The sequence below is a fragment of the Motacilla alba genome, chromosome 14 (assembly GCF_015832195.1).
Source record: "Motacilla alba alba isolate MOTALB_02 chromosome 14, Motacilla_alba_V1.0_pri, whole genome shotgun sequence".
Taxonomy (NCBI): Eukaryota; Metazoa; Chordata; class Aves; order Passeriformes; family Motacillidae; genus Motacilla; species Motacilla alba.
The window spans coordinates 6,126,019-6,152,183 of record NC_052029.1 but is presented as its reverse complement, the minus strand read 5'-3'; the positions used below and the strand labels follow the sequence as shown (position 1 = coordinate 6,152,183).

General features: G+C 42.8%; 1 protein-coding gene across 2 annotated transcripts; it reads left to right on the top strand.

The window, feature by feature from the left end:
• EMP2 (epithelial membrane protein 2) lies at window positions 1–26,165 on the top strand. 2 transcript variants are annotated; one of them, XM_038151450.1, is made up of 5 exons: window positions 1–143; window positions 18,277–18,388; window positions 20,413–20,506; window positions 21,787–21,933; window positions 22,507–26,165. In XM_038151450.1, the coding sequence occupies exons 2-5, from the start codon at window positions 18,311–18,313 to the stop codon at window positions 22,689–22,691; spliced, it is 504 nt and encodes a 167-aa protein (XP_038007378.1). In that variant the 5' UTR covers window positions 1–143; window positions 18,277–18,310; the 3' UTR covers window positions 22,692–26,165. The 2 variants fall into 2 exon arrangements, with proteins under 2 accessions (XP_038007378.1, XP_038007377.1); XM_038151449.1 differs by lacking the exon at window positions 1–143 and adding an exon at window positions 4,542–4,731.

Genomic DNA, 26,165 nt, shown 5'->3' with positions numbered 1-26,165 from the left:
GTTTCAGCACAGCCTAACTGCAGCCAATGAAAGACATTAATTTTCAGGATATTCTTGGACTTGTACAAGAGGCAGTGAAGAACAATAACTGATGGAAGCAGGGAAGGAGAAAAAGGAAATGTCTTCTGATCCTTCAGGATTTCGTAAGTTTGTCAGAACTCCTTCCAAGCTCCTTGTTCTAGACTCAGCAATCCTGAACAAAGACTTCAGTTCTCAAGGAGTTAAGAATTTCTGGGAAGCTGCAGCTCTTGCTTAATCTCCCAATGTTTTTTTGAGGGGGAGGAGGAAACATTCCCAAGGCTGGAGTGGGAAGGGGTATGTGAGTCAGGTTCTTTACCAAGGATACACTAAGGTTTGTACAGATCTGAGACACTTTCTACAAGCATACCAGGGCTCTTACAGATAAAAGCAAAGAACCTTCTGATCCCTGCAGAGGGAAAGGAAAAGTGGGACAAAGGTGTGAGAACCTTTTTATGGCTCAATGGTTTTTAGGGGACTAATGAATTTATGGCATAGCAGCTCCTTTGGATGGACTTTAAAAGAGCCATGAAACAGGAAAAGTCCACGACACTCTTTTCTTTCTCATTGTTTTCTCCATCCTGCTCCTCATTAAACTATCCAATGCTAAAACTGTCCTACAGCACACTTGCTATTTATTCACCTACAGACATGGCAGCACTGCCATACAAGCCTACATTTGAACTCATCTTCATTGATGAAACCACTTCCCAATCAGCACCAGCTCATCAGTATTACTTAATGTTGGCATGGCAGTAAATGTAACTTTTTTTTTGAAAAGTAAGCACAGAAAGGGTCTAGTAGTGTTGTATCAATAACATGGAGGATTCTTGCACAGATTCTTGAAAAAAATACACTGTCAGTTTTGTTACTGCGCTAGAAGTCTTTCATTGGCACATTGGTTTTCATTGTGACAAACTAACGGATTGGTGTTACAAGGATGCCTATAGAGGATGGTGCCTTATGTTCCTCATTAGGAGTTTTGGGATAGTATTTCCATCTTGGGAGAAGTCAGCCTGTCTAGGCAGAGATATTTTTATCAGAAGCCATTTAACAGTTGGACAAGTAATTAAACAATTACCTTACTGATCAGCAGCTCCCTCAGTCTGAAGGCTTCTCTTTCTTGGAGTCATTGGCAATCATGAAATTCTATTCTTCCAGGTTCACTTGTATTCCTGTTCAGATAAACCCAAAGATCTTGTTAGCCTGGTTTTTCTTACAGCCTCTTATTGCACAGAGCATGCCCTGATACTTGCTAGCTACAAAAATACTGAACCTGCTCATCATCTTGACAGACACATGATAAAGCATATGTAATCACTGTGAGTAAAAAAAAAACCCAACTTATTATTCCACTTGTTATATTACAAATTAATGAGATCAACACACCTATTGCTGGTCTATTTACATATCTGCAAATCAAGGTTTCACATCGAACTTTTGCCATCCAGTGCACACTATGCCAGTAAGATCAATATTTGAGCCTGTAGTTCCATTATACAGCCTCTCCTGGTCATGATGGCTACTCACCTGCACTTTCACACTTTGCTCTGAAACCTCCTCATGTGTAAAAGGGAATTCTAACTACTGGAAAAAAAGGCTTATCTCAAATACACAGGTAAATTGTGTTCACTGCATGGCAGCTGGTAGTGGGAAGTGGCAGAGATATCTTTGTTCATTTATGAATTCTGGCTACTCTCAAAGACACTGTCTAGGACACAGCAAGACAAACAGAAAGAACTGGCATGGAATGGTATGGCTTGTCTTGTGCTTTCATGGCAGGAATTCTGTTGTCAGTGACTTTGCTTTCAAACAGCTTCGCTGTCAACTTAGCAAAGTAGAAGGGAGTACTTGGATATAACAGGTTTTCCTTCACATCATCATCCCTCCTGCAAATTAGGGAAGGGAAAGGCAGGAAAAAGGTCAACACCTCTTTCAGATACTTAGCACTGCATTAGTGAAAAAAAAAAATCCCTCAAAGCACATCAGTGCAACACAGGCCTGAAAAGCAGAACCTGGAGAATTTGTTTCCAGGAAAAGCCTGTAGTCATCTGCCAGTGTGTTAATATTGCTTTAGAAGTATTTATTCAGCTTCTAGCTAAGATAAAATATGGATAACAGCTATTCAAAAATTAAAAATGCAAGTATGAGGCACTGAGGGAGAAGAAAGGAGGCTAAAATTTTTAACAGTAAATGTTTTCCTATAGAGACAATATTCTGCACTAATTAGCAAGCAGCACCTCAAATGCAGTGCATGATGAAGCACAATTAACCTCTTTCTAGTACCTTGAGTTGTAAGCAACATCCTTGGTTTAAAAATCAAGTGTTCTGTTGTCATATTCCTCTTGCAAACTTATCTCCGTGAGAGGGGAATGTTTTAGTGACTTCAGCTCTAATACTTCATCTCAGTGGAAGTCAGGCTCTCATGCTTACAGGGGTTGGCTCAGTGTGAGGTACCACTTTCCTGAAATCCCTGGGAATTGACAAGCAGGGTTGTCTCCTCCACTTGATACTCATAAGCTTCTCATTTTTGCTCCTTCAGCCCCAGAGCTATGAACATCTCCTGAGAGCCCCTTTGAATTCCCATTCCAGTCTAACCTCAAGGCAATTACTAGAAACTAGGTGTTGTACAAAAGAAGAAGCAGCCACTACTATAAGTGCCACTCTCTCCTATCCAGAAACTTGGAATACATGAGCATAGTGGAACGTAAATTGTAGTGAACACTGGCGACTGTCTACGGCACTGGATAGTCTTGTGTATGATCCTGAAGTGATTGTGAACACAAGATGTGTTTGGCAGTTACAACAGAGCTGAAGCTAGTATCACAGTGCAAAAGACACCATAAAAGATTAGAATGCCACCAAATGCCATCCACCCTAGTTGAATTGCTTGTAGTGTTTGGTAGAGCTGGTGGTGCTTTGACTGACAAAGCAACTTTTTAATGGTGTTCCTATAATTCTGCTTTTCAGCAAGATGTGGGATTCCTAACAGCTGTACAAGGGCACTAATGCTGCACTTCAGAAAAAATAAAGACGCAGTGAAGTAGGGCCATGCTGCTAATTTTTGAATAGTCACCAACACAGTGTTTTTGCTCAGCATAATAGCTGCTATTTGTGCAAAGACTCTAGGAATAGGGATGGTGTTGCTGGAATTCACTACAGTTCTAACAGAACAGGTAATCTCTGGGATTGAGAAACACTGCTCCTAAACTTGCACGTACAGTCTGAACCAAAAGAGTCATGGTCTGCTGGAGTTTTAGGTAACATCCAAAACAAATGTTGACAGCAACTTGTGCGGAACTGTAACAGAGGGTAAGACACAAAAGAAAACAATGGAAAGCAGACAGCTTGGTAGTCACACGGGAACAGCCAGATTTCCTTGCCGACATCACACTGTGGTAAGGGCAGGTGAGACCTTATAGCCATACGAGCGAGCAAAGAGGCTGTACCCACACCAAAACCTGCAAGGCAGCCAAAAAGCCGAATTGCGGTCTGTAGCCGGCTTGAGTCACGGTAAATACCATCGCCCCGCTGACGAAGGCTATGGGAGAGCCAAGCTGGAAAGGGGCACAGCTGGTGACTGATGTTTGCACTGGCGATGGTGGCTGGCGAACCTTTCAGGAGAGCGGCGGGCGTGAGGCGCGGGCAGTGACCCCGCTCTCACCTGCGCTGCCCGGGGACGCCTTTATGAGCGCAGCTTTCCTCAGCTCAGTTTTTCTTCGTGACGAACAAGCCCAGGCAGCAGCGAGCCGAGCCTGGCACGCCGGGCTCCCGGCCAGGGCAGCCCTGCCCTAACACGGCAGTCGCAGCCGCCCGGGGCGGCCCCAGGCCCGTCCCTCCGCGGCGCCGCCGGCGGCCGGCCCCGCTCGGCCCGTCCCGCCGGGGGCAGGGGCTCGGCCCGCTCTGAGGGGCGGGCGCGGCTCCAGCGGGGCCGGCTGGAAATGGCGCCTTGCCGGCCCCCTCCCCGGGACGGGCTCCCCGCCGGGCGCGGCCGCCGCAGCTGTCCCCGGCCGCGCTGGGAATCGCGGCCGCTCTCTCCCGCTACGTCTCCCGTGAGAGGGCTCCTCCCTGGGCCTGGCCCTGTCCCTCCCGGGAAAAGCCCTCGCCCAGCTACCATCGGGCGGCAGCCGTCCGTCCTTGCCCGCGGTGACGGGTGGCACCGCCGCCCCTCGCCGTGCGCGGCTCCGCGGGACAGGGCCCCGCCGCCTCCCGCTCTCGGTGTGGAGCGCTCACTCGTCCGGGAGGCTCAGCCCAGACGGAAGGCGGGGGCCGCCCTGGGAGCGGGCCGAGCGCCCGGCCGCTGGCATCCCGTACGTGGGCTCGGCCCTCCCTGTCCGGGGGCCGGCGGGGGCAGCGCTGCGGGGACCGGCCCCGGCCGCGGGGGACGGCGGGCCGAGCGCCCCCGGGGAGGGCCGGGTAGCGGCGCGCCTGGATGCCCGCCCGCCGCCGAGTGGGAACGGGCGGGGAAAGTTTCTCCTGTGCGCACCCCGTCCGTCCGTCCGTCCCTCCCTCCCTCCGCGCCCGCACACTCTCGCAGACACACACACGCTCACACCCCTCTCCCGCCGCCAGCGGCCGGGGGGCACTTTTGAAAGCCCTTCTGGTTCCACACCCAGCCGCCGCTGACATCATTCCCGCAGGAGGGCGGGCGGAGGCACCGCCGCCGCCGCCAGACGGTCGCAGCCCCGGAGAGCTGCCCGCCGGCCCGCGCCCGTGAGTAGCCTCGGCCGGGCGGGGGGCGCGGGGGGAGCGGGGCGGCGGCGGCGGGGGGAGCGGGCGGCTTCGCCTGCCGGGGGAGGAAGAAACCTGTCAGAAATGGGGAAAAATTAAAAGCACGCGTTTGTTTACTACGAAGCACATTTCATTCGGGTGGCTGCGGTGCTGCGCCGTCGCTGGGCCGGCCGGAGAGAGCGGTCCCGGTCCAGTCCAGCCGCGGCCCCGCTCCTTCGCCCCGGGAGCGGGACGGGGCGGCCGAGGGGCTCCTCGCCAGTGAGTCCAGGCTGGGCCAAGCCAGCAGAAAGTTCGCGTTCTTCACGGGATAGTTTCTTTCTGTTCTTTTCTGTAATGAACTCTCAGCGGAGTTCGCGTGTGTTGCAGTAACGCTGTAGCAGCTCTTGGCAGATCCCCCCCAGTGGAAGGAAAACACACTCGGATGTAATTCAGTGCAGATTTCAGTTTGTGAAGTTTTGGCCAGCATTAAACGTTTTTCTGCTTGAGTCAAACTGCAGTTTCACTCATAGGTGGTTTTTATCTATAGGTAAATATACATCGGGAATGTTGTGTGCCAGATACTGGACAGCTCTCAGTGTGATGGGTTGTCTGCAATATTGAGTATTGAATTTGAGAGGTCAGCTCCTTGTTTGGACATTTCTAGGAAGAACAGTACATTGCTATCTGTTCCTCAGCAGGCTAATCCACGACTTGTTCTTACTGACAGAATGCTGCCATCAAGAAACCTGCATTTCAGCCTCTCTTTTAATTTATTGGCAGGAATACTTTGTTCGCATGGTGCAGGAAGGTTTTGGTTTTTTTTTTTTCCCTCCTCACAGCAGTTGGGAATAGTATGTAAATGACCAGTAATTATTACTGTAGAACATCTTAGTAGTATCCTCTGACTTGACACAGGGCTGTGAAGAAACGCACTAAATAGCTGTGAAATCCACACTGATTTTTTTGGCGTTTTCTTTAGGAACTATAGAAGTAAACAGCTATGGTTGGCTCATCATCAGAAAAACAAAATGTATCTCTTTCTCTTCATTTACTTGCAGACTCTGTATATACAGTGGTGGTGTGTTAGCTATATAAAATAAGCCTTCTTGCCTGCCTGAGCAGATGTTTTTTCTATCAAATAAAAATAGTCTATAGTGACTCTTTCATCCAGACCTCCTCTTGGATGTTGGAGGCTTTGCTGTCCATGTAGTTCAGGAAAGAGCTGTGAGGCTGGGCTGCTGGGACTGAGGTGCCAGGTGGCTGCAGGTGTGGGCAGGCAGGAATCCACACAAATGGTAGAGGACCATTGGACATGAGTTTCACTGGGGGGAGAAATGGGAATTGCAGTTTGCTGCAGAGTCCAGCAACGTTTTTGTAAGACAGTGTGTGACAAATGCCGTCCTAAGGAATGCAGCTGGGGTACCACCAGCCACAGCTGGTGAAATCAAAGTGGGAGTGGAAACAAAGGCATATGGTAAACATGGCCACCAGAAGCTGATATGACTTTATTCAGCATGAGATTTAAGGGCTTCACCTTTGCTTCAAAGACATTGAAAAAAGGAACTCTTGCTGTTCTCTGGACCTCTTTGTGAACTTGTAGAGTTGAGTTAGGAAATAGACTGTTGGGATACCTGAGGGAAGATTCATCCTCCGTGCTGAATAAAGATGTGTACAGATTGCATCACACCAGCTGCGTGGCTGGCAGGGATGTTACCAGGTAGCTGTCTGCCCAGCCAGGAATCCAGGAATTGTTCTGTCCATAGCTATCAGCATTAGCTGGAGCTGAAATACATCAATACCATGAAGTCTCTTCATGGCGATCAATTTCTTGTTAGTATGCTCGTTTGGGAAGAAAAATGGTGTGTTAATATAATTTCAAATAAAAACAACATCCAGTTAGTAGACAAGACACTACTAGTGTTGTATTCTTTGTTTGTGGTCTGGAAAGACTTCTATCATAAACATACAAACAGTGTTGATTATGCTGTGGATTTGCCAGTGAGGAAAAACAGTTTTGTTTGGTTACACAGATTTAAAACCTTGTTAATAAAGGAAGTTGTTCAACAGACTGAGCAGGTCAAGACTGAGGGCTGCTGCAACATTATTATCTTAGACAGAGATTCTGTCTCAGTTCATAGATGCTGGAGTTATTGTTGCTGGCCAGTATTGTTTAGAGGAAATGAACATCTCTGTCTTACTTTCAGTTAATGCACTTGACCCCTCTTGATTTATTAGCATCTCCTGCTTCCCAGTTGCCTTGTGTCTTTCTTTTACTTCTATCATTATGCTTTTATTTTGTTGTCTTGCTTGTCTCGAGGTTGTTTCCCATCTCAGGTTTGACATTCCTTCAGTGAATGTTGTACTGATGAGTCCCATATGGGTATTTAGAGAAGCAAGACCTTCCTCTACTTTTGCTAAGTATATTAGGTGTAGGCTGTCTCCTTTTATAATGCTGTTTCCCTGTAATTTAAAAATGAGATCAATGGCAGCACAAGGAGACCCTTCCCTTTTCACTTGAATATATTTTGATTTTCCACTGGCACTTCAAATTCAATTTGTGTCCTGAGCATCATGTAAGACATGACATCCCCACATAAATCAGGACAAGAATGTGTTTAATTAAAGAGATAAGTAGGTCTCTGGGGACAAGGTCTTTCATACTGCTAGCTGGCAGATGTACTTTCCAGGTCCTCCTCCATGTTCCTGTTGGAAAAAGACCCAGCAGAATAAGGCACTTTGTTATACAGGAACTAATAAGAAAGAGATTTACTCTGAAGTGAAACAAACACTTTATGTAAAATCCATGTGAAACATCAGCACAGCCAAATTTGAAAGTAGAAAGGAATGCACAGCTTTTATTGAAATCACATTGGTCTCAGAGGGAATGCGGGGGGAACATAAGCACAGTGCTAAGGAATTCCATTCATGGAGCTGTTCAGTGTTTGTTAGGGTTTGCTTGTTTTTTGGATGCTCAAAGCAAACCATGATCTTTGCAGTGGAGTTTCAGTTTTTGCTGTTTTTTTTTTTTTTTGTTAAAAACTTCATTGTTTTAGTGAGTAGATAATTTCATAAAATATATCTCAAGATGTCAGGTGATGCTTATGACTTCATTAGGAAGATAAGCATCATAATTATTAGAAAATACATCTTGCTGGGTGAGACTCAAGAAAAAGCCTGATGGCCTGAATTCATCCATCAAAGGAATTATTATATCTCCACTGAATGGGGAAAATGTAATTACACCTTTTTATTTTGCCGGTGAAGTTTCATGGGTAGGTTTAATGACGGTATGTGCATGCCAGGTGAAGCCTCATAATTTGGGTGTGACCTTAAAATACAACCCTCTGGCTGTGTAGAGATCTTCACAGGAGTCTGTGGGTGGAGCAGAAAGTGGACTGACTCAAATACCCTTTAGAGATGGCTATAGGATATATATTTATGGTTTGCTTCACTGATTCTTAAACACTGTGCTATGTTTGGAATTGCATGGGCCGCAAACAGCTGAGGTGGGCAGTAGGAACCCTCCCTCAGCTGTGTAATGCAGGTGTTTAGTGTCTTGAAATAGATCAAAATTCTGGCCTTCTTCCAGACAGAAGGAGGCCTTCCAAAGGCCCTGGATATCTCTGCTGAGGTGCATGTGCTGCCAGGTGGACTCTGCACACTCACCTGTTCTCCAGGGCTTGCAGTGCTCCGTCCTCTGAAGAACAAGCCCCCTGTTAAGTTCAAAGGCAGAAACAAACCCAAGTCCAGAGCCTGCAGAACAGTCTGTCAACAACTAAAGGGCTCTGGCTGAGCCTGCCCATCTGTCAGGGTGCTTGGTGTACCCTTAGCTGGCACTGTGACCCAGGCACTGTCCAGCCTGGTCAAGGTGCAGCTGCAGGGTGGAGCAAAGTGACCCAGGGGCTGAGGGGACTGGGCTGTTCCCATAGAGCAGCCAGGGTAGAAGAGCTGTGCACTGAGTGTGCTCAAACAAGGCATAGAAATCCTTCTACCTGGACTTGTAGAGTCCACATGGCAACTTTAATTGCACCAATTACAAATTATGATGCAAAAATTGCATTCTGGAGGTAGGCAGAGTATTCAGTGTAATCCTGTGCTACAGTGTTGCTGTCAAACAAAGTAGTAGTTGTGGAGAGTTTAAGCTTTTTGTTTTATAACCAACTGTTGTACCACCAATAGAAATGTGTTTTCACACTCTTGATAGATGATGTGTAAACTCTGAAATAACTAAAACCAAAATTTCTCAACACAGAGCTAGTCAAAGCCAAATCAAAACAAGCAGTTTGAAAATTTTACAACAGTGAATGCAACACATTTAATTGCTAGCAATTTCCACAGAGCATCTGCCAAAGTTAAAACAATATCAGCTTTTATTTCTACGGAATTAAATGCATTGCTTTCAATCTAGAAAGACAGACCTTTTCTGCCTTTGTTTGTTGGTTAATTAGGTGGAACATCATAAATCACTCGAGCTGTTCTGTTGTATCTGGAATAATCTCTGGATGAGCAGCAGTCTGTAGTCAGTAGAGCCCAGGGTCTGAGGTTCACTCAGAACTATGTTAATTTGTAGTCAATGCTGCAGATGTGCTTTTTTTTTTTCCCTTTTCATTTGCTGAGGACACATTTTATCTGTCAACCTGATACAAAGATCTGGTATTTTACTTGATCTGTCACTCCCTGCCCTGTCAAGGTATTGAACAGAGACACCCTCGACACTGAAATGTGTCCCCACAGTGATTGAGCAGGGGTGAGGCCAGGCCACACCTCAGTTCAGCTGTTTGTTTCCAGGAGCAGGTTCCCGGGAGGGTTCCCATAGCTTGAATAGCTTACTGGAACAGCCCCGTGTCATTGTCCCAGCTCCATGGAGCCACTGCTTTCCTCAGCCAGAGGCAGGGCTGTGCCTGCAGGCTGCAAAGGGCTCTGTCCTTGCTGACCCCTGCCCTGGGGGGCTGGCAGGCAGTGGTGGCCCTTAGGTCACCCTCAGACGAGGGGCACAGGCCGCTCTTGGGAGCTTTGCCCAGCTGAGAAACAAAAGGTTCCTCCAAGCTGGCTGTGTCATGGTCAGCACGGTGTCGCTGCACTGCCCAACAGCCTGCACTGCTGCCAGCACTGCCGGCAGCAGGGAGCTCAGCCGAGTGCCAAGGGCATGGGTACCATGCAGAAAGCCTGTTGGGAAATGGACAGGGACCTCAATGAAGTTGTTGAGAGGCTTCACAGGAGAGCAGAGCTGCAGGGTCCTCTGAGGACAGTGGGTCGATCGCTCTGCTAACACAGTCCCTGCAAGAGGGAAATCCTTTTGTGGAGCTCTCTTTTTCCTATGCTGTGTTGAATGTAAGGCTGTTCCAGGATGTGACAGCTCTAAGAGTTATAATTTACATCCTAAATGTGCTCACACCTGATTTACAGCCATATATTTTCATCTCTAAGTTAAACAGTTCTTTTTCCTTCCATGTGTTTGACTTTACCTGCAAGCAAGTATATCCCTATTCTGTCTTGATCTTTGAAAATGAGCAAGTGAGAATGAGAGGTTCTTGTCTTGTTAAGCTGAGGAAAAACAAGCTTTAAGTACTTTTAGACCAGCTTGATTGTTAAGAAGGTTTTAATGTACACCACAACTTTGTTTACATTGAAGTGGTATCTGGTGCACAGCGAACAACCTAGCTGAACAGAGAGCATGCATTGAACACCTGAAATGATGCGTGCCTTCTTTAATTTTCTAAGAATACAGTTAAGCTCTACCCATACATGCTTGTGTTACAAACATTTTATAACATGTTTTGCACATGCCTTTGTGAAAGCTGACGGAATACTTTTATGTTTTGTAAGAACCCAGAAACTGCAAGCAGTTACTTCTTTCAAATTACTGCTGGGTTTTCTCAAACAATATGTGCCCTTTGAGAAATCCCTTGAACCATGGGGTGTCTTTGATTAAAGACTGTTTTGTTAACATTTGCCAAAGGCATATGATGCTCAGCATAAACTGAAGGTGGAGGAGTGGATGACTATGATGGGAATCAGAGATTAATTGCAACCCTTTTAGGAATTATTTAGTAATATGTCAGCCTACCTTACACCACTGTGGGTTGTGTTGGGATTACATGCAGATATAGAACGTCTTAAATATGAGACTATTATTATCTAGTATAGTTACAAAAGTAAGTAAAGTACAGTTACAACAAAAAGTGCTTTAGGGAAACAGAAGAATGTGTAAAAGATTCACTTTTGAGGATGGTGTGATTTGTGCTGCTGGAGGAGGAAAAGCGTTCTCTTTCTGATGACCACACACAAAACCCTCTAAAAAGCAGTTTTGAGAAGATGAAGTCTTAAAGACTTTTATTCAAATATGTCTATCTGTGTAGGCAGCTGAATTTTGTACCTGCTAAATTGTCTTCTCAGCATATAGTGGCTAGTAGTGTCTCTTCCAGATTTCGCTGGGGTATTTGAATACATCTATCTTGGAGTTTTTAAGCTTCAGGCTATTTTTTAGGATTTTCAGGTAAGCTGTCACAAGGCTCATTTTCCTGCTAAGTGACACTTCCCCACCCCACAACAGGGCATTGTGTCCCTGTGTTCCCATAGGTCCTGCTGGTTTTCTTCTGCTGAGTCTGCCCACAAAAGCTTCATGGCAGAGTGACTTTCCTCTGCAGTGCACACAGCAGGGCCATAGTGAAAGGAGTGGTAGGGCAAGTCTAAACCCAGTCCCAACTTGTTTGCAAATAAATGACTGACAGAGTTACAGAAGTGGCAGCAATGCTGGCATCCCTAGGTCAAAATTTTATTAAAAGCATTCCTAAGAAATTAGAAGCATGTGCTTCTTTTGGTCTCCATGCTCAAAGCTAGCATGTTGCATTTCTGCTGCAATTTGCTTCTTGGTTTTGTTTGGAACAGCAGGGTTAGAATTTCCTAGACTTTGGAGATCTAATGAGGAGGACAGGGTGAGAAGGGAGGAAGTCTGCAGATGATCTGCCAGATCCACCTGTAATCACAGTCTCTTTCAGTTTTGGTAACTAGGTGGAGTTTCTGAAGAGGAGACAAGATTTAGTGTTTATGAAGTTGTTTGAGAAAGAGCTGAAAGGGTGCTTGAGCATCCCCTCACACACAGGTGATAGGGAGGTCAGGCAAACGAGCTTGTTTGCTCTAAGTCTGCTGTTGCTCTGGCAGTCCCACCAGTAGCAGCAGGATGGACAGACATCCAAACACGGTAAAAACAAAAGGTTTAATTAAGCTATAGGTGTACATTTGTATTAGTTATGGTGCACACAAAGAGGAGACCTCAGGCCTTTGATTGCAAGGCATGATTTTCTGAAAGAAAACAGAAAAAAACTAGGTCATACTGTGTCTTGTGAGTTTCTCTCCAAGCCCCTGTGCTTCACTATGAAAACACAACAAGCTGACTGCTGTAACTATGCTGAAGGTTGCTGGGTTTTAACACCTGGGTCTTAACAGCCTGCTGCAAAGGCACCGATAAATCTAGAACTGATAGGATGACCCTACTTTATTTTCTGCCATTGTGTTAAAAAAGCCATACATGTTGTCATTCAAATGGAGCTCTAGAAAAGAGAGTGGATTCATTTTTTGCTGTATTGATTTTTTTTTTCCTTCATACAGTGGTTGGGGGCAGGGAGCTTTGATTCATTTCCTTCTGATTTCCTTGCTTTGTGAGGAAGGACTTAGAAAAGCAGGTGGAAGTGTAAGTGAAAAGCTCTCTTCCTTCCACATAAAATAGGTAGCACAAAGAGCTGTGGCTTGAGTGTGTTCTCAGTTAAGCAAACAAAAAGAGCGGATGGTCTCTGTGCTGTCTAGGGGCTCGCAGGACACGTAGCCCTCTTGATTCCAAAGCCAGCATCAAGCAGGGACCTGAAATGTTGTTTCATGTAGAACACACATTGTTCTTCATGCTTAGCTTTACACCAGGAAGAAATTGGGTGGGAGCCCATGTGCTGTATGGACTGTTACTTGTACTTTGCATTTCCCTCCTGGCTCCCCATTCAGTATTGTAGGGGTGTAGTCAGAGCCATCCAGTGCTCCTTGGAGGTCTCCACGCTGGCTGCAGAGACTGCTTGAAGGAGGACATTCAGATTGTGTATTGACTGTTAGCTGGGTAACACCTGAGCGTGAAAATAGGCCCCAATTTGAATGTACACTTGAATAGTGTTGGTGTTCCCAACAGTTAAATTAACTCAGACAGAAGAAATAAAGAAACTGGAGTAAGTTGTTTCAACTGGTGTAATTATTCTCTTGGTATTACATTTCCTGATTTTCTCGTCCTTTGTGTTGTTTGATATTTAGGCATTAGAGGATTGTTGAAATCCTCAAAGCTCTTGCTGGCTTGGGAGAAAGTCTGCTGTCTGAACTTCACTTTTGGTTCCAGTTCTGAGAATCACACAAGAAAAACAGAACCCTTCTTACTTGATAAAAGAAAAAGAAAAGAAGAAAGTTAACAGTATCAGTCTGTTCTTCCTAAACCAGGGAATTTTGTGCAAGTTTAGAGACAATGGTACAGGCAAAATGTGAGCCAGCTTCTGAGTTCTCACATGTCATGAGACACCATGAGATGTGGTGTCTCACAAGAACTCTGAGCAAAAACATGTAAATCCAAACAACTTATGATGCATCACAAGATGAGAGATTTCTCATGCTACAAGTATACAGACTTCTTCTTATAAATTCACATTTTCAGACTTAATTATAGCACCAAGGGGAAGAAGAATTGATAATTAAGGTTTGCTTTGATTCAGTTGTACACCAGTGACCTCAAGAAAGTTCAGCTGAACTGAATGCTTATTGATGGCCCAAAGACCTGCTGTTCTTGTTGCAATGAAACATCTCAGTGCAGAGAGCTGCAGGTATGGTGACTTGTTTAGCAGGATCCTCTGCCCCTTGTTTTGGGTGTGTCTTTTCAGCACTCTTAAGTGTGGGTGTTGAGAGTCTGCACACCCCCAGCCTCGGTCTGTGCAGAGCAGGAGCTTTCTGCAGAGATTTCAACCGTGTTTCTACGGGTATGAACCAGGATTGTCTGTGTGGAGGATTTCTCAGACATGGGCTCAGATGAAGATGATAAAAACCCCAGGCCTGATCTTAGGGAGTGAGGGCAGCAGCCAGTGTTGGAGGGTAAGCTTCAGCCTTTCCAATGCGAATGAGCCCAGGATAAACACACTGCACTATGTATTGCTGGTTGCAAAAATTGACTATGCACAAACATGAGAAACAGCCTGGCAGCAGAGTTGAACTGCATGGGAGGAAGGGAAAACGTTTGTTTTGGAGATGACATCTGGGTTGGAAAGTAGTGATAAAACTTCTGCTAAGAACTGTCAAAGACTATTTCCATTTTTGCTTGCTTGCTTGCTGTACTAAAAAACTTAAATAGTCATGTTTCTTTATACTGATGGACATTAAAGATAAACTTTATCCTGGAGATAAACTGAGGCTTTCCTGCAGGGGATGTGTTTTTGTGTGTGATATGACATAGACAATCCAGTCTTGAAACACTACAGTTCAGAAATGTTGGAAACCCTGGCCTAGATACCTTACTTTCCTGTGCAATTCTGTGATGGTTGTAGTGTTTTATCCTGTATAAACATACTTGTCTCTGCATGTCCAGGAGATTATAGCAGAGGCCCTTCTTAGCGACTTCTTCTAAAGCTCATCAGACTCTCTCCCATGGCAAGTGCAAACTACTGCTTCTAAAAGTCTGCATTACTGAAGAGATTCAAGAGAAGTGTGGCTGCTGCATTTATCCTCCCCATGTAAAATGGAGTAGCACTGGAGCATTACTTCTGCACTAATTGAAAAAAAAAAAGTGTTGTTGCTCTAACTGGCCTTCTGTTTTATTGTGTTTTGTGTAAGTATCCCGCAACTTAACAGCATTTGTGGGAAACTTTATTACCACAGCAAATCTGGATGTGTTCAGTGGGATTCCTATAACTTACTCTTTCTAGATCCAGTGGCAGTCTGCACTTACAGCTCAGCAGTATCTGTTCCCTTCTGCCTTACACCATACCTTATGAAGTGGTATTAAATGCTGAGGCTTGCAATTGAAGGAATTCATGTTGACATCCAATGTCATCCTTACTGTAACCCCTGAATCTGTTTTTAATGGCACATGTGATGAGCTAAGTCAAATATTATGTTCTCTTTTGTCAGAGCTTTGCTGGAGATTAGGACAGGGAGGTTCCTGAAATAGCTACAGATTGACAGGAGAGCTGAGCTGGAAGGAGCCTCTGGAGGTCTCTAGTGCAGACTCTGGCTCCAAGCAGGGGGTTAGATCAGGACGTTCTGGGCCTTGCTTCAGTCAAGTCAGGAAGATGTCCAAGAATGGAGATCCCACAGCCTCATGGGCCCTGTTCCAGTACTTAATCATGCTCATTGAATATAATTAATACTTTTTCACAATTGGAATATTCCTTGTTGCAACTTGTAACTGTTGCCTGTAGTCTTTTCATCATGTACTTCTGAAAAGGGTGGCTCCATCATTGTAAGTGTAGTGTGTCCAAAAAGCTTTTCTCATATATTTCTGTGTGTGTAAAAACTATTAAAAGAATTCAAGCCACTTTGGGGAATGATGGGCAATATCTGTTGCATCATCCCAGACTTCATCCATGCCTAAAGGCAGTGTACTTTAAATTCATGAACACCTTGACCTGAGAGCATGGTGTGTTTCAACTGCACATGAGAGGAGGTGAAAAATCACTCTGCCCAGGAAGCAGTTCATGGTAAATAAGAAAAGGAGTACAAGTAGTGTGCAGAATAGGATGTTACCAAAGTGTTTGGTTAGTAATACATTAGTGAAATAAGAATTGTGAACGTTAACGCAAACAGTGCTCTGTAGCTGTATCCTTCCCTTGCTCAAAGGTAGAGGAAAGGAGCTGCCTGCTGCTAGGAGAGGTTCCCAGGCAGGCTGTCCTCAGAGGATTGGGGAAGGAAGATCTTCTTGCTGAGGCAGTGGAAGAATCTTGAGTCTGCATGGTAAGGTTTGAATTCCAGCATTGTGTGGAGTTGAGAAGGACTAGTAGATCTTTCTGAGAGATGAAATCCAGAATTTCTGCCTAGAGAGGGATGCAGATTCTGTAGTAGCATCTGCAGTGTTGCTGGCTGCATCTTGGCAGAGGGGAGCTGCTCTTTGCTTCCCTCCCACAAATCACTGAGAGTTTCTCTGGAAAACCCTCCTCCCTTAATTATTCCTTGTGCAGGCTGGGGTGAACCACAGAAACTCCTGGGTCTCCATGGGAAGGGAAAGTTTGTAGGAGTGATTGAGGTCTGTGCACTTCTGAGATCCTGCTCAGGCATGACAGATTGGATAACCAGTTCTTGTTGTCTTTTCCTGGTATTAATTACTTGGAAATGGTCTGTCTCCTTCTTTTTCCCCAGTGTATTTAATTCCTGTCTCCATGTGTCATTGTTTAGCACTGTGTGCACAGAAGTTGTAGCAGCTCGTGAAGGGAGCAGTTGCCAGCAAGGCAGGAGGGGGAATCCAGAGATGGTTGTTAGGAAGGATCTGCAAAAAAAAGAAACATTAGACCCATCAGTCCTTTCTTACTGTCCTTTTTTTTTTTTTTTTTAGAGATGAAACAAAAATCTCTTTCATTTAATCTTGGCTTTATTTGGGTAAAACAAAAAATGTTGATTTTAATTAGGTTACATTTTTACATTATTTTGGTCTCTCTTACTTTATGTTACTTCATGTAATAACATGAAATTGTATTGTTATTCTTAAAATAATACTGAGTACAATTTGGTTCTCTCTCCTTATATGGCAGATGATTGTTGTATTATTGAATGCTTAGATACCATCTGTGCAAGAAGTGAACCTCAGAAAAAAAACAGCCACAAGACAAGAGGGTGCTGTGCAAAGACTGGTATATATCACAATGAAAATATTTTGATGTGGCATTATACAAACCCACAAAATATCTTCTTTTCCTTTCTTCTTCCTTTCATTCAAGCAAGGCTTGGTAGAGAACCATGAATGACATTTCTAGAAGTGGAACTGGATTCAGGGGACCTTGAGTCATACAGGAGCATCACCTCATTGGAGGCAATTCCCACTTTCTGTTCTTCGTTGTGCTGGGAAGGCAGAGTTTAACAGAGAGAAAATGGGAAGGAATACACACTAGAGTAGCTGCTTTTCCTATTTTAGGGTTTGACTTGGCTTTCCCATTCAGTCATTCTAATTAGATATGGATATAAGTCTGTCCCCTTATTTTTCAAAAAATCACTTCAATGCTGTTTGCCTTTGAGCTTGTTATAACTCTGTACTGCAGTGGAGATGGAGAGGATTATTCTGGAACTCCTGGTCTCTATTCACTGAGTTATTATGCTGTCAATTATCTTTTTGTCAAAGTTTTGCAGAGTAGTTATTATTTGCCCTGATGAGAGTGCCAGTGGAGCTGCTTTAAAAATGCTGTCAGAGTAGTCCTTTTCTTTGGTTAAATTATTCATGTGGTTCATGATTCCAGTAAATGGCAGTAGAGTGGATTAGACATGAAAAAAATAATGAAAGTCTTAAAATTCATAACTGCCCTTTCTTCTGGATATTTACTGTGTTATGTGAGTGGCATCATTTGACATCATAGAATGTGTCCAAAGCAAAGGAAAGGGAGAAATATGCATTAATGAACTGATGAGTGCCAACATGCAGATGATGTACAGAGTGGTGCACCTTAACTGCAAAGATCTGCAAGACTGCAGATTCCTTATAGCATATATTAATTAGCAAGAATTTTTGGCCAAGGAGAAATAGATATGTCAAGCATTTGCATTTTCCTGTGTATTAGCAGCAATAGTTTTCCCTAACCTGCTTGTTATGTGCCCACAGATTTCCTGGGGATTCCAGTTAAATACAGTTTCTGATTCTCTTGTATATATTTTTTTCATGTGAGATGTGACATTGCAATAGGTGGGATAAATAAGGTATGAAGGCAATAGGTAGCCTACAGAGACTATTAAGTGACTGAACATAGAATAGCTAACTGGATTTTTATGTAACTAATGGGTTTATTCAGCCCTACCAGTGGGAGCAATACATTGAAGAAAATGGTAGTCCTTAGTCATTATTCAATGGATAAAACTTATAACTGTATGAACAAAGGATGTGAGGCCTAAGGTACAACACAGATGTTACTAAATCTAGGAGTTAGTTCTTGGTGCACTTTATTTTGTTCTTTAACCATCCTTTTGAAATCTGGTTCTTCTTTCTTTGGTTGCAGTCAGTGGAAATACTATCATCGCTGCACATGAGGCTGTAATTTGCAATGTACTTCTCTAAAAGCCAGCGTGAAGGAGTTTTCCATCCTTGCACACAGAATGAAACTTTGTGTGTTTATTCACTGCAGCCATCATGCTGGAAGGTTGCAAAATGCAGCTTTTGGCTTCATTTCAAGTTGTGATTCATTTTAACACCCGTGATGCCAGTTAAGTATGTGCAGAGATAGAAGATGTGCTGTGGACTCCAGCTGCATCTGATGTTACGGTCTCTAACAGCACCAGAACTGCAGGTTGATCCACTGACAGCTCTTAAAGATTGTTCATGTACTTTCTTATGTTCAACAGATTTATCTCAGCCTAAAGCCTCCCCAGAGCAAGGATGCTGATTCTCCTGGCCTTCATTATTGTGTTTCACATAATCTCAGCAGCACTGCTGTTCATCTCAACTATTGACAATGTAAGTGCCATTTCTTCTCCTTGTCTCTCAGACACACTGGGATTTCTTTGCTACATAAAAATTGATGTTTTCTTCTCTAGTCTTCAACTTGCTTACTGAGAGGACCTAAGTTTGTTAGGCACACTGGTGTCCTGAGAGCTTTCTGTAACAAAAATGCCTTGGGTATGCATGTTGCTGGTGGGTAAGACAGTCTGTGGCATCATGTTGTAAGCTCAAGGCAGCAGATCCCCTCCCCTGGGAGAGACTTGGCCAGGGAGGATATTTACAGGGTGGAGCCCTGTGATTTGATTCAGCTAGACATGAAGCAGAGAGGGGGGGAAATCCACTGTCCTTTTGTGTCAAGTACCTGAAGTCAAACAGCTGGTGATGAATGTGTGGGAATAATTTCAGTCAAGCTGTGCTTTGCCTCAGAAGTGTTTGTCCAAGATGTCCAGTTAAATCATGAGAGACACCATGAATGTATCTGTGTCCATTAAGTTGAACCAGCTTCAGCATAAAGCTTTAGAATATTTTATGTTACGTTGTTTTCAAATTTCCATTTTATTTTTGTGATCAAAATTTATATCCTCCAATATTTATATCTAGCTTTTAATAGGATTCTCCATTTTCCAAAACAGCCCACTATCCTGATCAAAAGTTTGTGCACTGGAATGTGTCTGTGAGGTCTGATGTATGTACAGGCTGTTGATATTAAAAAATCTGCTGCTGAAAATACTGTTTAGTGGACCATGCTCCGAGTGAAATTATGTGTTACCTACAACTTTTTATTGCAAAAGTGTACAAACTTAGGTGTTACATTTTAGTCAGCTGGTTGATGGTTCCATGGAAGTAGGTCATTATTTGAGCACTGGAGCAGGTTGTCTTACCCTGCTCCTTTGAATATTTAGAAAGCAAAGACAGTGGGCAAAGCAGCCTTATCTTATTTCAAACCTGCTACACACAACCCAAATTATTGCAGAAATAAAAGCCTATGCACTTTGCTTTGTGTCATTAGCTATCTTTGAACATTTAAAAACTTAAACCTTACAATCATCTTCTATTAGATTTTATATGATGTATCTCTATATTATATAGAGCTCAGAGCTGAAAAATAACACAATGAACTTGGAGTGTAAAATCCAAATGAATGGCATTCTGAGAAAGTATTTTCCTTAAAACAGTGTTCTGTTCATCCATATGCCTACTACCATAAGATATTATAGTTTTAACTGCAGTATTGTTTGCAAAGCTGCACAGTGAGCTCTGAGGCTTCTGGAATGTCTATTTAAGTAGCAGATCCTACCAGGAATCGTATTTGAAGTCGTATTTTGTGCAGCTCTAGTCAAAACAAAGGCCTGGGTAGCTATTGGAATGGGAATGGGTTTCCTGAGGAAATGCCACTTGTGGAGTGCTTGTCATTTTCCAGGCTACTGTAAAAATCTGCTCAGATGCTGCAGTACCATTTAGCCTTGAATGGTAAAACCTCAAAATAGAAATACCACAGGAGGATCTTAATTTGTCAGCCATTACCAGACAGATGCCATAGTGTACCTCAGCACAGCTGCATTGCATTGAGATTAATCATTTCAGTGGCAGGAACCAGAACATCCATAAAGGCCTTCTGTTTCACAGGTGATGCTATTTTCTGCAAATTAGCAAATGCTGTTCCTTCAGAGAGGTGTGTCCCCTAAACAGGGTCTGGGTAAACAAAGCACATCTTGTCTAGGTGTCTCAAGAAGTGAGTAATCACTGACTATACAAAATTTCTGCCCAAGCAGTGGAAATATCTTGTGCTTTGGGATGTTTAAGATGCCCTTACCTACTTCACAGAGGTCTAAAATGAGAATAATGTGTGGATAATTATATACCCTTTATTCTGAAATACCATGAGATCTCACATTTCATTTGAGTGGTTAAGTATCAAAAATGAACAGAAAATTGTTACAGCTGATGTATCTAATCAGTAGACACTTGGACCACAAAGGAGTTTTGTGGGTTTTGTTTGTTTTTCCTCCCTGTAAGAGCCCTTTACTTTTATTTTGCAGGCCTGGTGGGTGGGAGATAACTTTTCTACAGATGTCTGGAGAGTGTGTATCACGAATACGAGCACCTGCATGGCTATCACTGATGAGTTCAATGGTGAGTGTCCCTCCATGCCTGTGTCTGTGTTCCTTCAGCAGATGTGGTGAAATTGCTATGAAATTTACAGGGGCAGTTTTATATTCTTCAAAAATCTGCATGTCCTAACTAGGCAGGTCTTCTAAAAGCTTTAATATTGGTTTTTCATTGTGGAAAGGCAACTGTTCTGACAGGTTCTGTGAGAGGAAAGCAGAAGGCACTGTCATGGGCACTTAGGAGACCAGTGCAAGAGAGTAAACACAAACTACCAACAATGACTGCTAACAAGTTCTTAGAAGAATTAGGCAAAAACAGTGAAGTTGTCTGAAGTGGTAGAATTTGCCTCAGAATTGAACTTGCAGAGAAGAACCTAAAAATACTGACTGTGTACAAGAATGGGGGAAAAAGTAGAAAAAAAACACAACCTGGAATTTTAACAAGGAAGTTAATAGCCTAGTGTAATATCCTGTTTTACAAAAATTGAAAGTATTCTCAAATGTTTTATTTATTTCTCGACTTTCAATCTGTGTGTACATTCAAGAGGTAAATAAAGAACCATCTACCCATGAAGTTTTTGTTTCCCTAGAATCAGGTTGGTTTAGAGCCTGTAATGTGCTGATGCACTCCACACAGGATATGTCAGCTAACCCGGATTTAAGGGTCTCTGTGTTACTGTGTGCCCACTGCAGTCAGGTGCCCACCCTGGGGAGATGAGGGGTGGCTGAGGTGTGTCTGCTGCTCCCAGAGCTCCTGCTGGAGGAGAGGGGCCATGGGAGCTCAGCTCTGTGGCCCAGCCTGGCTATGGTGGCCGCAGATTTACACAGAGCAGCTGCACGTGGTTAAAAAGGTATTGGTTCCTTTAGCTCCCAGTTACAGGGAAGTAGTGGACAGGATGGAAAACCTGAATGAGAGGAATCTCTAGTGCCAGGGGTGGATATCATCTCTGGTTACACCTTCCTGAACAGAGCTGTCTCCAGGTCTGGTGGGAGGCATTTGGAAGCTGTTTGGGACAGCTGGCAGTTTCACTGTGCTTCTCGGACATCGATGGCAGCAAAGGGTGGGGTGTGGCAGAAGGAGTCTCTTCAGTGTTTTCACTCAGTTTGATGAGAAGCTTTTTAATACCAAGGTGGCTGTATTAATACCAAGGAAGCAGAGGAGAATCAGATTCTGCAATGCATACACAACTGCTTTGCTGCATCTGCTGAACTCCTGCTTACAGAACATGGCTCTGCCCCTTTACTCCTTGCAGGAGAAGGCAAAGAGAGAAAGGATTTTTAATCAAGGCTGCTTTGTTTTTGCAGAGTATCAATCAATTCAGGCTGTTCAGGCCGCCATGATCCTGTCTACGATTTTCTGCTGTGTGGCATTTCTGGTTTTCATTCTTCAACTCTTCCGTCTAAAGCAAGGAGAAAGATTTGTGTTAACCTCTGTTATCCAGCTCCTGTCATGTGAGTGATTTTCCTACACTTTTGACTTTATTGATATTTTCATGCATGTAGGAAAGTGAGAAAGGGTTCCAAAAAGACCGAGCTGCATGAGAACTCTGCAGTGCTCTGGAGGCCATAGCTTATCCTTTATAATTGTTTAAACAGTGAGCTGTACCATTCTGTAATATATAGACAGTTAAAACATAGATGCCATCACTGCTCAGGATAAAGTAATTCAAACTTAGAAGGGAAAGAATTTGGGATGCTGAACTTCTTGAATGCACTAAATAACTCTCTAATTGTTACAGGCAAGCACTCACTATTTTTTGTCTGTCTTAAAAACTACCCAGATGTTCAGAATCGTTTTCTGTTCAGTGCAAATGACATAGATACACAACAGCACTTCAAATTTAAAGCCTGCCAAATAAACTGAAAATATGTCTTGAAATGCTTCCAGGTTAGTTTGAGGATGGAAAACGAGCATCTGCAAAGAAAGGACATTGGTGGAAGCAGCTAACAGAAGAGACAGTGAATAGATGTGTGTACTGATAATGTTTTAAGATGCTGACCTTTATTATTTTCTTCCTCCTGCAGGTCTGTGTGTTATGATTGCAGCTTCCATTTACACAGACAGGCATGAAGAACTGCACCAGAGCCATGGATATGTAATGGAAGTTTCCAAAGGCCAATATGGCTATTCCTTTGTCTTAGCCTGGATTGCCTTTGCCTTTACCCTGATCAGTGGAGTGATGTACTTAGTATTAAGGAAGCGTAAATAAATGTCAGCACCTAGTTATTTCTGTCACTGCAGTACAAAACCAAATTCCAGTAACCATTTTGTATATAATCATTTACATGGTTTTGTAGTAAAGGTATTGTTTCTCTAAAAATGTACTGTGTTCTTGATATGAAACAGAATTGAAAAAAAAAAAAAAAGAAGGCAGGTGAAATGAAATGCCTGGCACCTCCAGGTCAGGGGTCGGAGCAAGACAGAGCAAAGTTGTTTCTTTTACATATTTCATCATCAGAAATGGTTTTCCTGTATTAGACATTAACAGTTTGTTCCTGGCCTCTAGTAGATTACAAATAAAGCCTGTACAAATTAATTTGTAAGCAATATACTAACTCTATTCCTGGTCCAGATATCCCTTTGAAATACGTTAAATAGAAGGGTGTGTAAAGAAACGAGGCCCAGATGACAATGAAAAAACAAACAATTCTAAAGCCCAGAGCTGCACTCAGAGCGTCTGCCCTGGCACAGGACCAGTGTTCTGCTCTTTGTAATGTGCAGTAAGTGTCATCAAGTTTTTATTAAAACCACTTGCTTTGCAAAAGTAAACAAGCCCTTTTTGTACTCCAGCAAATGTTTCTCTTGATGGTCTTTCACATTTAATTTAAGCACACAGAGCCTTTGGTGGGAGCACTTATCAGCCAATTCCCTGTTCAGGCAGCTGGGGCAGTGAGGAGCTCCCCACCCCAGTCCTGGATCCCTTCAGCTAAGCCTTGGGCAGCCTTCCTGGGAGGGAGAAAAGGGAAACAGAAAAGCATTACTGGGCCTACATCTGCAGATTTCTAAGCAGACTAGTGATCAAGCAATGCCAAATTTCGGTTTTTACAGCCTAACTCAACATGTTTATTACACTGGGCTTTTATCACATAGAGATTTCATGGTTAATGTGTCCCGTACAAAAGCATTCCCTGAGTCTGCCCATTAGGAAATTGGCCTTTAAAAAAATAATTTTAAATTACTTTGTGGATTTTACTGGAACTAAACACTGCTACTAAACAAATCAGAGGGCAATTGCTATGCTTATGAATTCCAGGATAGGTTTCAAGAAAAAAATGACTTGGTGGTTTTTATTTTTCAGTAATTTTGTGAGCTAAATCTTTGCTCTAATACCAGGCTTAACTGCTCAGCAGTGTAATACTGGATTTGGCTGATGGTGATTTTGGAGATCAGTGTGGAGAATGAATGAAGTGGCCTGTTCTGGTTAGTCACAGCTTTGATGCTTAAGTACAGATTTGATTTTTGAAAAGCTCTAACCATTTATTTATTTATTTCATATTCACTACAGCTGGCCCAGTACAGAGGCAGTAAAAAAGTAAATAGGTTTTGAATGAGGTATTACACTTAAAGGAGAACAAGTACAGTATCATAAGGCAGTGTAGCTCTACTAACATTAGATGTCAGATAATGAAATTTTATCTGATTTCTTCAGATTTATCCTTGATTTATCACAAAGTAAAAGTTCAGGTGCATAACTTTTTAGGAACTGTCTCCAGCGTGAGTGACAGGTCATGTAGTTCCATCTTCATTCCATCAGCATCCTATAATGCTTTGGCATGTGCTGCTCGTCTTTTGGGAGCAAAGAAATCCCAGTAAGACTGTTAAAAGATTAGGATGAGCAAGCAGGACATCACAGTAAAAGTAATAATTATAGTTAAAAACCCACATCAGTTTGAAAAAAGGGATTCTCCCCAATCTAGCATCATGCTAGTATTTCATCAGGTTTTTTTCCTCTTAGCAGGAGTGCTCTGAATTTCAAGAATTATTACCCTACTTTTTAAAAAAGTGTTTCTATAATTTGCTGAATTCATTTCAGGTTCAAAACCTGAGTTTTTGCTAGCAAGCAGAATTTGTCTTAAATAAATAGGTGCAGGTTTAAGGATGAAAGTAGATAGAGTGTTAGCTAGGCATTTTGCTACATTTATTAAAACATGAAACGATAAGGGAAATTTTAAAGCAAATACAGATTAAAGCTCTAATATCTAGAGGGCAGTTCTGAAGAATTTTAAGTTAAGCTTTTATGCCACTGACTTGCAGAGAAGCTTCAGTTTCTTGCCTTGATAATGCTCAGGTCATTGGTAGAGCAAATATATAAAATAAAGATGTACATATATATGAACACAGTTTAATTCCACAGTAAAAGCTCTGTCCCTTTAATAAAGTGAAAAGCACACACACAACAAGTACTCTGTTGCACAACACCTCCACTTGTGTACGAACATCAGCACGTGCATGAAGCCACACAGAAGAGATAGGAATGTTCTGCACAAGGAACAAATCACTCTGAACTAGAGTTTGAGCAGGACAGACATATTTTAGGTTTTTTTTCCTACCTTATATGCCTTTAAAATATACCATTTTCTATACTCTATATATTCTGAAAATGTACATGAAAATAAAGTTAAAACAAATTCTTGTACTGTATTAGCAAACTCAATACATTTAGCAATCTGACCTTGTCTTTAAGCTTGGGATATATTTACACAATGTTGGGTGAGAAATAGTTGAGTTTTTGTGTGAACAGGTAAAATTAAATTCTTCCTGCCTGTAAGTAGTACCAGAAGCTGATTATTTTGTTCTTTGTTGAAGACCTTTCAGGGTAAGCAGAGAAAATATTAGTGTATTGAACTTTTAAATGTATGTTGTCAAGAGAACGTCTTGAGTAATGCGAAGATCCACTGATGCTCTGAGGAGTTACCACCTATAAGGCTTTTTTTATTTTCCATCATTTGCAGAAACAATCATATATTTTAAGATGAGGTTGAGTGCCTTGACTGTATGAGCAAATAATGTGAGAAGCAAGCCAGTGACTTCTGTATCTGCTGCGGTCCAAGCTTTGGATTTGCAGATCACACAGCACACTTGGGTTTGTACAGATCCGTTCAAAACACTCCCCCAACTCCACAGAAACAATTTCCCAAACCCTAGAAAAATTCTCCTTTGTAATCATAATGAATAAAAGGAAAAAGTCCTAATTGTTAAAATATTCACTATCAGCTGTGAACCTACCTTTATGTTTTTCACCCAGCAAGTAGTCATCTGCAGCACAGGAAACAATCTTGGAAAAACAACCTATAAGATTTATGTCGAGTTTCTTTTTTTTTTAAATATTTGTTTTTATTTATGTATTCTGTTCAGAGCAGGAGATGGGCATTACTTTGCTATACTGTATCTTTGAAAAGTATTGTAGGTGAGAGGATCTGTGCTGCTTAGACATTAACTAGTTTTTTACCCCAACTACATCAACAATTAATTTTATATGGTTCTTTATGAATGGAGGCACTGCTTGACTTGTTCTGTTCTTCAGCATCATGGAAGTTTCTGCCATTTAGCTAAAGAGATCAAAGAAAAGAATTCTTCCTGTAGTTCCTAAAGACAGGAATAAGACGAGCCCCTACCTTTCCAAACATTAAAGAAAGCTAAGAATCCTAAAATAATGGAAATAAAATAATGATGTTGAAAATTT

What these genes read in the sequence shown, in the direction of transcription:
- EMP2 (XM_038151450.1), top strand. Translation starts at nt 18,311, where the DNA reads ATGCTGATTCTCCTGGCCTTCATTATTGTGTTTCACATAATCTCAGCA. An exon ending in TATCACTGATGAGTTCAATG is followed by an intron (nt 20,507 to 21,786) that starts GTGAGTGTCCCT and finishes TTGTTTTTGCAG; the next exon opens with AGTATCAATCAATTCAGGCT. An exon ending in TGTTATCCAGCTCCTGTCAT is followed by an intron (nt 21,934 to 22,506) that starts GTGAGTGATTTT and finishes TTCCTCCTGCAG; the next exon opens with GTCTGTGTGTTATGATTGCA.